Genomic DNA, 13,759 nt, shown 5'->3' on the forward strand with positions numbered 1-13,759 from the left:
AAAGTTAAAGGTATTTGTACTAAAAATCACTAAAAAAATGTTCAAATGATTGACTTTAATTTTGTCATTTTTACTCATAATTTTTTTTCAGGATTTAAAAATGTTGTGTCTCCTTAAGTCGCAGCCAAACGCTCAGCCTCTTAATACTCTTGTATATTACTACAGAAAAGAAAGTGGTACACGGTCTGGGTGGCTTCTTGCACTATTTAAGGGTCATGCTAAGAAACGAGAGAGAAGTCAACATAAGGTAGAACGATTTCTCATTAAAAAAAACCGTTGCCAATTCTTTTGCACGTACCTTCCTACAACACTATGTATTAATTTCAAAATTGTTTTTTCTATATACATAATTCTATACAGTTTTTGTACTTTTTTGTTTGATGGATAAAATTATTTTTCACAACTCAGGCATAAAATGGACCTCTTTTAATGTCAGAAAGTAGCGTAGAAAATCGTTCATTCCAAGAGTATGTAAAAAAGTTCAAACTCAATCGGAGAAAAATAACCATTTTTTCCCTAGGAAGAGGATTTTTTAACCGCTATAAATAGGTGTTTTTGAGTTTTTGCAAATTTTATAAATTCTTTAAAATTAAACTTTAAAAGAACAAATAACAACTCTATTGTGCACTACTTGAAATTCACGATTACCTACCCTACTTTCTGGCATTAAAAAGGCCCATTCATGCCTTCGTTGTAAAAAATACGGCGTGTACCATGGGAAGAAAGGCTATTACAGACTCGGGAGAAGTGTTTCAGCATTCGCCTACGTCTCGTGCTAAACACCTCACCCTCGCTTGAAATAGCCTATTTTCTCCCATTAATGCTTAATGTACTATCATCATTTATGTGTATATATCTTTTTGTGGTTAATACTCTTTCTCTTAATATAAGTATTATTCGAAAAATGCAGATAACAAAGCTTTATACTTTTTCGGGGTTAGAAAATAATAAAGAAATGAAAATAATCTACTAAAAATAGCATTTAAATCTAGAATATAAAACTTGCTATTAGTTAACACATAAGTGTTGGGATAGAGGGACACTTTCAACAAGTCAAGGTACAACTAATAATGATTATGCACTTACATTAAGCGATTCTATTTACCAGAATTATTGAGAAAAAGATTTAGACCGAAGTTGATTTGACTCATTTTTTGGAGTTAAGCGTACTTTTTTTCAAATTTCATTTGCATATTATTACGCTTACATGCTCCAAAGTCTTGCCTGCAAGCACTTGAACTAATCTGTAGTTGTTTAACTACTAATCTACAAAATTCGAATGAATTCTGAACCGTCAGTTTTATACAATCAAGAGTGCAAGAGGAATATACGCATTTACGGTTAAAAATGTTTATAACTTTTTTCACGCTTTAAACTTTCACCAAAATTCAACCGAGTCATTTCCTCACTAAAATCTACTTGTATGCCAAATTTTAGGTATTTCTGAACCGTCAATCACTTTGGTGTAATACTCCCTTACGTTCACGCATTAAATGTTTGACAGTAAGAGCTATCACTTTTTAAAAATAAAAATTATTTTTTTTAAAGAAGAAATTTTCCTAACGATTTAAGTTGATTCTAATTTGCTATACAAAGAATTATTTCAGTAACTACCTATGTGTTCTTTAATTACATTTGTTTCATTGATTCAGTAGTTCATGAATTCGAATATTATTCAAAAAATTATTCTTTTCAACTTTTTTACAAACAAACAGAAAACTAATACATACATGCTTACTGTATTATACAAGATCTCCGACATTTATTTAAACTAGTAATAAATTTTAAGTTTTATTATTATACCCCATTTTCTCTTCTATATTCAACATTTGAGCCATTAAGTGCGATTTCGCGTAAATTTAAATGGCATCTCACGCTGAAACTACACACAACATTGCTAATTATGATATCCAATTCAGGTTTCTCTTCAGCATTGTCCAAACATGATTCAACATGTACGTCCAATATATCCTTAGATTTTCCCGTAAATGAAAGATGATTATCTTCGAAATTTTCACTATTCTGAACATGACTTAAAGTTCCATTTGTAATAGGTTTGATGCCATTTTTGTTTACAAACGTGGCCATAATATTTCAAGTCTGTAACAGAGAAAATTATACAAAAACATTAGATACAAATAAATGGTTATTATTCATAGTGAGTTGTATTAATTTTGTATACTGTATGAACTTTTTTATTTATACTTATATTCATGCAGCTTAAGGGGCTGCTGGCGTATTTCCAAGACACCCAAAAAACGAGAAAAATTATTAAAAATTTGAAGTGCCCCTAGTTTAAGATTATGGCTGTATTAATAAGAAGATATTTTAATAAAGTTTTGTTTTTACGACCAACTGAAATTGAAAACTTAGAAACCGAAGCTTGCGTCGGGCGTTAATTCCGTTTTATGACAGCGACCCCATTAATCCCAATCTGTTCTGTATTGATATTTAAGTGGTTATTAATTCGTACGACTTAAAGCAGGAAAAATGTGTGGTTCTCCATATCCCAAAAATTGAGAAGCGAAGCAACGAAAGGTTAGCACGAGAAATCATGAACTATCGATCGGTGAAGAAACTTTTTTCCAACTCCGATCGATTACGCAATATTTGAACAAGCCAGTAAGCGACTATAGCCTGCGCATAGAGAAGTTGTATAACCAAATTATAACAATCATTAACAGTGCTCTGGTTTTAACTCGTGAGGATAAAAAATCTAGGACACGCCGAGCAAAAGGGCACGTGTTTAGTTAGGGTTAAAGACTATTCTAAACCATCAACTGCTCAGAAGATTCTCTAGAAATCTAGACGAATCGATAAGCGCAACAATCGAATGTGAAGGAATCAGAGCAGCCGTGACTTGTTGGTAAAATATTAGATCGATTGCCAGTATAGTTTTTGCAATAATTGACTTCAAAGTTAGGCTCTTATACACAGGCTCTTATGGGATAACCTTAAAAATGATCGAAACACTTAGAGTGCGATTGCTTAAAAATAGTAGGAAAATGAAAAACTTTGTAAATCATTGGAAAATGATTTATAAACATGTGACCAAAATTGTAAAACGATTGACAATACCAATTCTGTGTACTGAACGAAAACGTAAACAAAACCGCCAGCTTGTTAGCTGTGAGCGGGGCTGCGCGGTGCGGGGGCCGCGCGCGGGGAAAGAGGGGAATCTCTCTCTCTCTCTCATCCCCGCAAGCCGTAAGTTATCGAACCTCCTTAAGCAATATCGCGCCCTCATTCGCAAAACTGTCAGCGCGCGTGCGTCAAGTCCCTGTGGAGGAAGATAAGTTGGTATATTTCTTTTGTTTTTTTTATACTGATCTCGAAACGGAAACAAAATAATTATATTTTGTAATTTATGAAGTCAATGGAAGCTTATAAGCTCGCTTTCCCGCAGGAAGAGTATATCATATAATTTCATGTATAATTATTAGCTTCATCGGTCCATTGATTAATTCAAAAGCTGGGATGCAAGGTACTGCCATTTTTCCCGTTTATTGTATAGCTACATCTGTAGACTCAAGGGCCCTTAATGAAGCTTGCTACCGCATCAATCTCAATAGACTTCTAAAGTCTTCCCCATAGTTTTGTTCAAATCGGCTAATCTCAAGCTTGCCAACGCTTTATTTCTGATGAAAATCCTAAGTGCACAACGATTGCCTTCGTTTTACCCAGATCAGCCGCTAATTTTAACCAATTATGCCGTCAAAAAATGCAAGACGCTGAAACTCAACAATTTTGTAGCAGAAAAATGATTGACAAAATATATTTTATCATATAACTATATGTAAAATCAATAAATTTAGGTCTATTAATTTTAGATGTTTTATAATATGTCAGTTTTTCACGTTTTCAAGAAATATTTTAACTTAAATTGTATTAAATCTGCTTACAAATATCATCTCATAACAGTCTAAAAATCGTCTTTGAAAATTGTAAAAATTCAGGTCTTAAATAGTGCTTAACTTTATCAAGAAAAAATATGTCTCAAACTTACTTCAATTTTGTCTCACAAGTTTCTGAAATGTTACACTTAAAATTGCCCAAAGACGTTTAAAAAAATCGATCTAAAATCATTCTTAAATTTTCATGAAATGTTTCGTCTTGACAGGTCTCAAAAGGTGCAATTTTTTAGATGTGATTTTAAGATCTGAAATCCCAGAAATGCAAAACAACTAAATAATAAAAGCAAAGGTTCTCTGATGAACTCACAAACATGCACACACATAGACACAGTACATACACACAAAGTATGCAGATATTCAAATATTGTTGATAAATTCATTATACTGTAATGGGGTAAGACTTAACGATGAGAGGAAACATCGTCTTTTTTTCTGTTCTAATTACCGGTTGTGTTATCGGATGGTATTTTCAGTATACTGACCATGTTTATAGAAGAAATTCGTATTCTTATGAAACAGATCACTTTTTCAGATTTGTCAATTGCATAATCTAAATAAAACTAGTCAGTTTTATTCGAATACTTTTATTAATCTAAAATATTCACACCAAATTTTACATCAAATTTTATGTAATAATTTAGAATTTTTACGTGTACAGTTTTACATAAATCAATTAAATTGTAAAACTTTACGTAAAATTTTAAATAAAATTGTACGTAAAGATCAGTATGTAAAATTTTATGTGAAATATTACCTAAAGTTTTACAATTTCATTGGTGCATGTGAAATTTTATATCTAATAGTTTAAAATATTTACATAAAATTTTATGTGAAATTTGATGTAAATATTTTTGACAGGGATAATAGTTGTGTAACATATAATATACATTACACAACTAGGAGCGAAAGTTGGCTTTTTCAAGCGAGAATGATTGAGCACGAGTGGGGGTCAAAGGCGCCCGAGACGGACACGAAGGCCCAATTAGCATTGGAGTCTGAAAAAGCCAATTCGCCCCTTGTTGTGTACCGTGTTTTTTATAATCAGGGCCTCAATAGCGCTTTTTTTAGCCTGCCTAAAAAAGCAGAATTTTGAAAATATTAAAAATTTTTTTAATTTTGGAGGCGAAAGTGCTGTCTACTTTCGCTCCCGGGGCGGAATTGCTCACTTTCGCCCCTACAAAAAAAACACTTTCTTTATTTATACATATGCACACAAAAACACTAAAAAGGCATTTCGCCCAGGCTTGACAAACTCGACTTTCGCTCCACTTTTTCGAAGGCGGAAAGCGCGTTCGATGCACGTTGCGTGTTATGAAAAATTTATAAGTTAATAATTCGATTAGAGAATAATAATTGACGGATCCTTTTTCGCAATAGCATTATTCCTGCTAAGGAAACAGGCTAAACTATTCCTGATACTGATAATAGCCAGAATACTTTTATGGAAAAACCATTTTATAAAAAATGGCTCAAAAATAATTGAAAAAAAAAACACACTTTTGGTCAAATCCAATAGGCGTTCGCCCTGGATATAAGACGTGCCTTCGAAACTCTTTATACGGGGTGAGTGCCTAAAAACAGACTAAACTATTCCTGATAAATGCTGCACAACACGATAATACTTTACTAACATAGTGGGTCAGTATTTATTTGTTTTTGTTCCTTTTTGGGTGGTGTAACGGGCCTAATCTTCCATCACGACAGTGGCGACACTTCCATCTGTCTAGCAGCCACGGCAATGCCAGAGCTGGAAAGGCAGTACAGCACTGCAGGAGCCTTACGACAGTCCCGTCATCACTCTTATGACGACAGTCCCGCCATGACACTTATGATGGTTTATGTCGCGTTGTTGCGGCCTATAGTTTCCGACTTCTTGAACGACGACAGCGCCAGAGATGTGTAGATGTGTTCTTATCTAAATAGTTCTTGATTCTGTTACTAAGGTTAAATGAGATATATATTTATGGAGCAAATTATTACATTCTGAGCGTTAAAAGAATAAGCTAATGTATTTTAGCAATTAAATAATTTTCAGATTTTCCGTAAAAGCCATGGAGTCATGCTAGCGAATTGTGTAAGAAGTGAAGTTGCCTTTGATTACAAACAGTGTTATTCTAGTTATATTGATGTAGGTTATGATTCGGATCGTTTGTCCAATTTTAATATTGAAGTTTACACTCTTTGGTTGGTTGGTTATTTCTATAACTCCTAAATTAAGCAATTTTTTTAAATCTACAGAGCCTCCAACTAGTCAAAACTCAAGTGATGATAACAGTGTAAAGTGTTGTAATTTGCGAGAAACAGAAGGAAATTCCCAAGAAATTGAAAAGCAATCCTCATGTGAGTATGATGCTAATAATGCTAATTACACTTATTCTTCGAACACAAATAATTTTAGTGATACCAATATTGACAATATTGTTACAGCAAATATTTCGAAAAGCGATTTATCCATAAGTGACGATCCGTTTTTTTGGGAAATCAATAATTACACACAGGATTATATAGCAAAACATGGATTTGCACAGAACATGGACAAAGATTTTACAAAGAGTAAACGACAATATGACTCTCAAGTTCGTTATTTTTCGAAAAATGTATTATTTAAGATCTTTCATAATGGTGAAAAAATATCAAGACACTGGTTAATATACTCGGAAACTATTGGAAGTGTGTATTGCGGTCCGTGTTTAGCATTTAATGGTGGTACTCAATTTGGTTCTAAAAATGGATTCGATGACTGGAAAAACATCAAAAGAATAGAACAACACGAAAACAGCGTAACACATAAAAATTGTTTGTTAAGCTTAAAGGCTCGTGCAACACTTACAGGTCGCGTAGATTACAATTTAATTGAAGCACTAGAATCCGAAATTAAATATTGGCGAAATGTGTTGCAAAGAGTGGTCAGCGTGATAAAAATGCTCGCATCTCGTGGACTTCCATTCAGAGGTCACACAGAAAAATTTGGCTGTCCGCATAATGGTAATTATTTAATGTCTCTGGAACTTTTAGCGCAATATGACCCGTTCTTAGCTGAGCATATATCACGTTATGGCAATCCAGGTAAAGGGTGTACTAGTTACTTATCATCAACTATTTGCAATGAATTTATTGAATTAATTGCAAATGAAGTACTAGAACAAATTTATGAATAAGTGAAGAAATCTAAATATTTTTCTATTGTTATTGATTCTACGCCTGATTTATCACACGTAGATCAATTAACGTTAGTAATACGTTATGTAAAACCTAATGGATCTCCAGTTGAAAGATTCATAAAATTTTTACCTAATGTTGGACACAAAGGTGTAGAAATGAGTGATGCTGTTCTTGAGGCCTTAAATAATGCCAATGTTGATATAAAGAACTGCCGCGGGCAGTCATATGATAACGCGAGCAACATGTCGGGCATATATAAGGGGATCCAAGCACAAATTAAAAAGATTTGCCCTTACGCAGAATACATACCGTGTTCAGCGCATTCATTAAATTTAGTGGGTATATGTGCTGCAGACATTTGCGAAAAAAGTTGCCATTTTTTAAATATTTTTCAAGAATTGCACAACTTATTTTCATTATCTACACAACGATAGGAAATGTTAAGAAAAAAAATGTGAATTATATAGAAAACAACAAGAATTACAGACAATTGGTAAAAAAACAATCAAACCTTTATCGACAACGAGATGGTCTGCCCGTCATGATTCGTGTGAAAGTTTGTATGTTTTGCCCGAGCCAATATATGATACTTTGAAAGATATTGAAAATGACGCAGAGCAGAAGGCCTTAATTAGATGTCAATCTAACGGCATAAGTATAAAGCTAGAACGATTCGAAACCACTTTCATGATGTGTTTTTGGGAATTTCTGTTGAATAGAATCAATGCTGTTAGTAAGCAACTGCAAGTTGAGAGCATCGATATTTTTTCAGTCGTCACATTGTATAACGGTTTAATAGAATTGATTACTCAAATTAGAAATGAAAAAAGCTTCGATAATTTCGAAAAAAAGCACTGGATTTTTCAAAAACGAATGATTATTCACAAGATATGAAACGAAACAAAAAAAGAACAAAACAGTTTAATGAATCATCGACCGAAGAAACTTTGTTTAGCGCTAAAGAAAATTTTAGAATTAATGTATGTAATGTAATGTAAAGTAATGTAACTATCTTAGACAGTCTATTTAATGAACTGAAAAAACGTCGCGATGCTTATAGTACATTTGCAAACAAATTTGGATTTTTAATTCAATTGAAAAGATTAAATGAAAACGACATTATAGATAAAGCCACTTATTTAATCAAAAACTATCCCGATGATTTAGATGAAAATTTTTAAAGGAATTTTTACACTTTAAATCTCAATGTATCGTTAATAAATCTGAAGAGCAGAAAGATACAGCAATTGATTACCTAAAGTGGATAAGGGAAAATGATTTTCAATCAATATACCCCACACTTGACATAGCTTTTCGTATGTGTGTATGTACAGCTATTAGTAACTGTTCAGGCGAACGATCGTTTTCAACGCTTAAAAGAATAAAAAATTATTTACGTACAACATCAAACCAAGATAGACTAAATGCGTTATCACTATTACATATTGAAAACGAATTTTTGGAATCCATAAATTTTAATCTTTTAATAAACAAATTTGCAGATGTTAAATGTAGGCGTAAAAAGTTGTGAATTAAAATAATGATATCAAATAAAATTTAGTTATTATATCATTTTACTTTATTCCTTGTGTAATTGAGATTTTTATATTGATATAAGGGCGGTAAGTTCGTAATAAGCCTAGGGCGGCGAAAACTTAAATCCGCTTCTGCTCAGAGGGGCTCAATTCGAGGTTGAAATAAAAAATTAATTTTTTAAAATATTATGCAGTGTTATCAAGTGGAAAACTCTAGAATTTTTAGTTTTGTACAGCAAAATATTGGTAGAAAGTGTTTAGAGCATCAAATATCCTCATAACTTAGAAAAGTGACAAACACTGCGCGCATATATAGATATACTAATAGCATAAAATTGAAAGTGTCGATTGCTGTAACTTTTCAAAAAGCACCCCTTGCCCTATCAAATTTTTATTTTCTTGATTTGTATTATGATTTTACATCATAACCTAGTTTTTGAAAAAGATGTAAGATTTATTTTTTTCGTAATTAAACAAAATGTACACTAAATTTAGACTTAGCCTATGCTTCCCATGTTAAAATACACAGCTTCAAGACCCAATATCTTAAAAAATCATACCGCTTGGGGGGTAAAAAATGTTACCACGTTATAGAGGGCACTTAATAGGATATATTTACAAAATTGCAGCAATCTGTAAGATTAATGAATCGTTCTACCAAAAGAAAATTTCGATCGGACTTTTTGTTTTTCTAAAATCTTGGAAATACGAACAGATGTTTACGCGTACTTCGTCGTACTCATGCGATTGCAGCGCAAACCTTAAAATCTAATTTTACATAAAACTTTTTAAATAAAGCTTGCAAATGAAAAACCGAGTCTGTAGCGATTCGATCCGACTTTCTGTTTTTCTACAAGTTTGAAAATACAAAATACTCCGTGGTGGATTTGCGAAGCTTTTGCGTCGACATCCCCTTAATTATTTGACGTGTCATTATTAAATATACTGTTAAATATTATATGTACACTCGATGGTAATTAATTCTTGTGGAACGTTTTTGAAATGCTCCAATAAGATTGCCAAATTGATAAATTCTAACCAATCAAAAGCACGACTTCGGAAACGATTCATAAGAATTAATTACCGTCGAGTATAAATGAATATTTTCAATACAGCCAACATTCTATGAAAGTAGTTATAGCTAATAGTTACACAGGACTGGCCTAAAAATTATAGAATAAAATAGAAATGAGTTTTGAATATTAAAAAATGTTTTTAAACTCTTTGTAATTATTTGATGACAGTATTAATTATATTAACAAAATCTAACAAAAAAATTATATTAATTAAACATTTGTTTTATTTACATTTATAAAATAATGTAAATTGTGAGATTAAAACAATCATAACATTTATATTCTGTACTAAAATGTAATGCATAATACGATATTTACTTTTATATTAAATGATAACGATATCTTCAATCCCTAACGAAAAAGAAAAATGAAACCATTTGAAAAAAAAACGTTATGAAATGCAGATGATAGCAGAAAAATGTCGGAATTGAGACATAGATAGCAGTAATCTTTTGTTGTCTTCAGTTTTATTTAGTTTGCTAGATACTTCAGTTGGATTTCTTTTTTTTCAGGTGTAAAATTTTACAATTTAAAGACAACAGTTTTTTCATAGTTCAAAGCAGTTTTCTTTATTTTATAATTGTCTTCTATGTTCACTAGTTTGTTCCCAATCAAAACATCTATCTTGAGATTTCTACACATCTTTCTTAACTTTTATGAAAACACGCCTTTAATAACATAAAAAAGAAAATTAACCTTTGAAAAAGTAAAAGGTTAGGCGAGTTTGATACATTCCGCAACGAAATAACAGATAAAAAAGAACTGAGATCAATCAACCAAAGTCAAGTTTATTATATTTAATCATAATAAAGCAACAAAATTTTTTTTGGTCAATAAAGGACTTACTTAACTCAAAGTTAAATTATATACAGATCAATTAGAAAGAATTCTCAAGATACTTACTACGTAACTTGTCATGACCGTTTCATTGTACTTATGGTGTTTTTATGACGTTATAATAAAATACGTAAAGAGAAAATTTTAGTTGTTCACCAATAAACAAAATGAAGCAGTCATGGCAAGTTACGTAGTCATTATCTTGAGAGTTTTAAAGTGAATACTTCTATAGGCTCGCCGGATACATATCTTACTGGGGTGTGAATCGGCGAGCGGCGACCGTCACGGCGGCGCGACAGACCGATCGTCACGAAAGCAGCGGCAGCTCTTTCCCCCACCACGCACTCTTCGCCGCGCATGCTAGCATGTTCGCAAAGCTGAGTTCTTCCCTTACATATCAGCCGCACTTATTTACACACGCTGCAAGCGGCTATCGGATTTTCTCGGATTTTTGACGCGCTAATATAGCGGTACCTTTTCATGGTACTTCAATTTTTTTGCGTCAACTAGGCGACATGACTTTTTTAATATGCGCAAAATATTTACAATTAAACATTAATGACTTGTTGCGGTAAACATTATCACTGTATGACACGCCCTGGCGTAAACCTCGAATTACCGCACGCTCGTGCAAAAATGCACTCTCTAAATCTGGGATTACGCACGTTGTGTCATAAAATGTCGTACGATACTATTATGCTTATTATATTTTCTTTATTCGTATTATATTTTGCCTATTCTAAATTTACTAGTTGATCAATGATTACTTCACCTAAGCTTTTTAAACTCTCTGTCAAAGTTGCGATTAAGTTGGAAAAATAAGAAAATGGCGGCGATTTACGCATCAAAATCACTAAATCAAAACCACAGGTACTTCCTTGGCACGTAGCTTCCTCCAACTAAATTTATAGGCCCAATAAATAAAATATTGTTTTAATAAATCTATATATCTGCTTCTAATGTATGAGGCGGTTTTTGATACATAATTTAATAAGTTTTGGATGGTTCATTGTCCACAAGTTTGCAGACCCCTCTGTTTTTTTATTATAGAATACAAACACTGCATATTTACATGTGTTCCTGACCAATCTAACCATCAAAATAACAGGCTATTTATTAGATAGGTCGCTCGCACAATTTTCGAGAAAACGATTTTTACATTTTAAATCTTTAGTTGAAAACCGCTCGACGAAATAGTTTAAAATTTTAGCAGCAGAGTTTTTTAATGGTGAATCACCAATTAAAATTTTGAAGCATTTACTGTATTGTTTTAGAGATACTAGGAATGAAAGCGCGCTTCGCGCGCTCTTGATTCTATCTCTGTCTAATAACACTGGTAGAAAATCTACCATAAGTGTTGGGTGGCACACTAATGTCTGCCAATATTTTATCAGCATGTAACGTTACTATATCCCTCAAAACTATTTTTTAATAAATGTATTAATAATGCTCAATGTCGTCATCATTGGTTTGAATAGTGAATTTGAAGAAAGTTCAGTATAAGAGTCAGTGGGTTTGTCTATCGTTACAATGCCATTTATTTGCATTATAATAAGCTATACAACTGAAATTTTACACAGATACTTACTATGCTACCTAGAAAACGTGTAACCTACATGATTATGATTTAACTGTTTTCATTCATATTTTCACATCGAGGCCCATATGAATTTTTTTAATTTAGTGTATCAAATTTTGCTTGTAGACAGTTACACAGAAACTACCATCTCTAGCACATTGTATTTCTGGATTCTAGTGTATTTTTACATGAAGAAAGTAATAAGTATTTTAACTTTTTTGTCAAGGCATTAATTAGAATTTTGACTTTTAACAGTTGTGAGAGATTTTGAGACCGATACCTGTTTCTCCATTTTTGCATTTTTTCTCATTCGAAAACTAACAGGTCTAGAAAGCTCATATTTTGCATACAGATTTCTTTTGTGATTGTGGAAAGATATTTAAAGTTGAATCAAAGTTAACTGAAATACTTTTGTGTTCGACTACAACACCCATGATAATTATTTAGTCGTATAGCATGAGTTCGCATTCACATCAGTGTCGGAGTCGAAATCAGAATTTTTTCAATTAAGGTCGATTCAACTTTAAATATCTTTTCACAATCACAAAAGAAATCTATATGCAAAATATGAGCTCTCTAGACCTGCTAGTTTTCAAATGAGAAAAAATGCAAAAATGGAGAAACAGGTATCGGTCTCAAACTCTCTCACAACTGTTAAAAGTCAAAATTCTAATTAATGCCTTGACAAAAAAGTTAAAATACTTATTACTTTCTTCGTGTAAAAATATGCTAGAAACCAGAAATACAATGTGCTAGAGATAGTAGTTTCTGCGTAACTGGCTATAAGTAAAATTTGACCTGCTTAACTAAAAAATTTGCATGAGCCTGGATGTGAAAATATGAACGAAAACAGTTAAATCAGAATCATCTAGGTTACATATTTCTAGGTAACATAGGAAGTGGCAGTGTCATATTTTGGTTGTCTAAAAAAATTGAAGCCTTGATATTATACGAACCATAGGGGTTTGAAAGCTGTGCAATGAACTTAGCCAAAACACATAAAATATCTACTTTTTCCCGAAATCTCAAGTGCAATAAGGCCTTTTTGCGTCCATAATCAGGGCACGACAAAAACTCATTTGTTTCAGTTTTCGATTTATTACTGGAAAAATAAGTAGTCGAATCACTTGAAATTTTAATGGGATATAGTTTGACACGTGACCCATCGACATAATTTCTTTCACGAGGTTATGATGTTTAGTTTCAGATATGAATTTAAAAAAAATTACCTTTTTCATTTTATCTGCCGAACAAAGTGGTCGATCCCGAGTACCAAAAGAGGTAAAGTCGGTAACTTTATTCTCTTTTAAATGCTTCATAGCTGAATTGTTTGTAACAATGGACTGATTGAAAAAAACGCAAAATAGTGTTTTTCAAAAATCAAAAAATGGCCATAAAAAATATTGTTGAGAAAATAGAAAATAACTGTTTTTCACAAATTCAGAATCCAAAAATATATATGCATGTCAAATTTTATTGATATTGACGAAGTAGTTCCAGAAATATTACGGTATACATACACACACACACACAAACACACACAACTCCGCCACGCCGGTCCCAAGCCTAGGGCCCCACCACACAAGAGGCGGGGAAGGAGGAGAGGGAGGAGTAGCAACCTCGTTAAAATAACCAAGGCTCATCTGGCACGGATGA

General features: G+C 32.6%; 1 protein-coding gene across 3 annotated transcripts in view; it reads right to left on the reverse strand.

Moving 5' to 3' along the window:
• LOC100115891 (TATA box-binding protein-like protein 1) overlaps positions 1-13,759 on the reverse strand; it is a 101,307-nt gene that overhangs the window by 43,329 nt on the left and 44,219 nt on the right. For all 3 annotated transcript variants that reach the window (XM_031925277.2, XM_031925278.2, XM_031925279.2), the window contains one exon: positions 1,804-2,100. In XM_031925277.2, coding sequence (XP_031781137.1) covers positions 1,804-2,088 — 285 coding nt within the window. In that variant the 5' untranslated portion in view covers positions 2,089-2,100. The remainder of the gene's footprint in view (positions 1-1,803; positions 2,101-13,759) is intronic.

Source organism: Nasonia vitripennis (genome assembly GCF_009193385.2).
Source record: "Nasonia vitripennis strain AsymCx chromosome 2 unlocalized genomic scaffold, Nvit_psr_1.1 chr2_random0008, whole genome shotgun sequence".
NCBI classification, from domain to species: domain Eukaryota; kingdom Metazoa; phylum Arthropoda; class Insecta; order Hymenoptera; family Pteromalidae; genus Nasonia; species Nasonia vitripennis.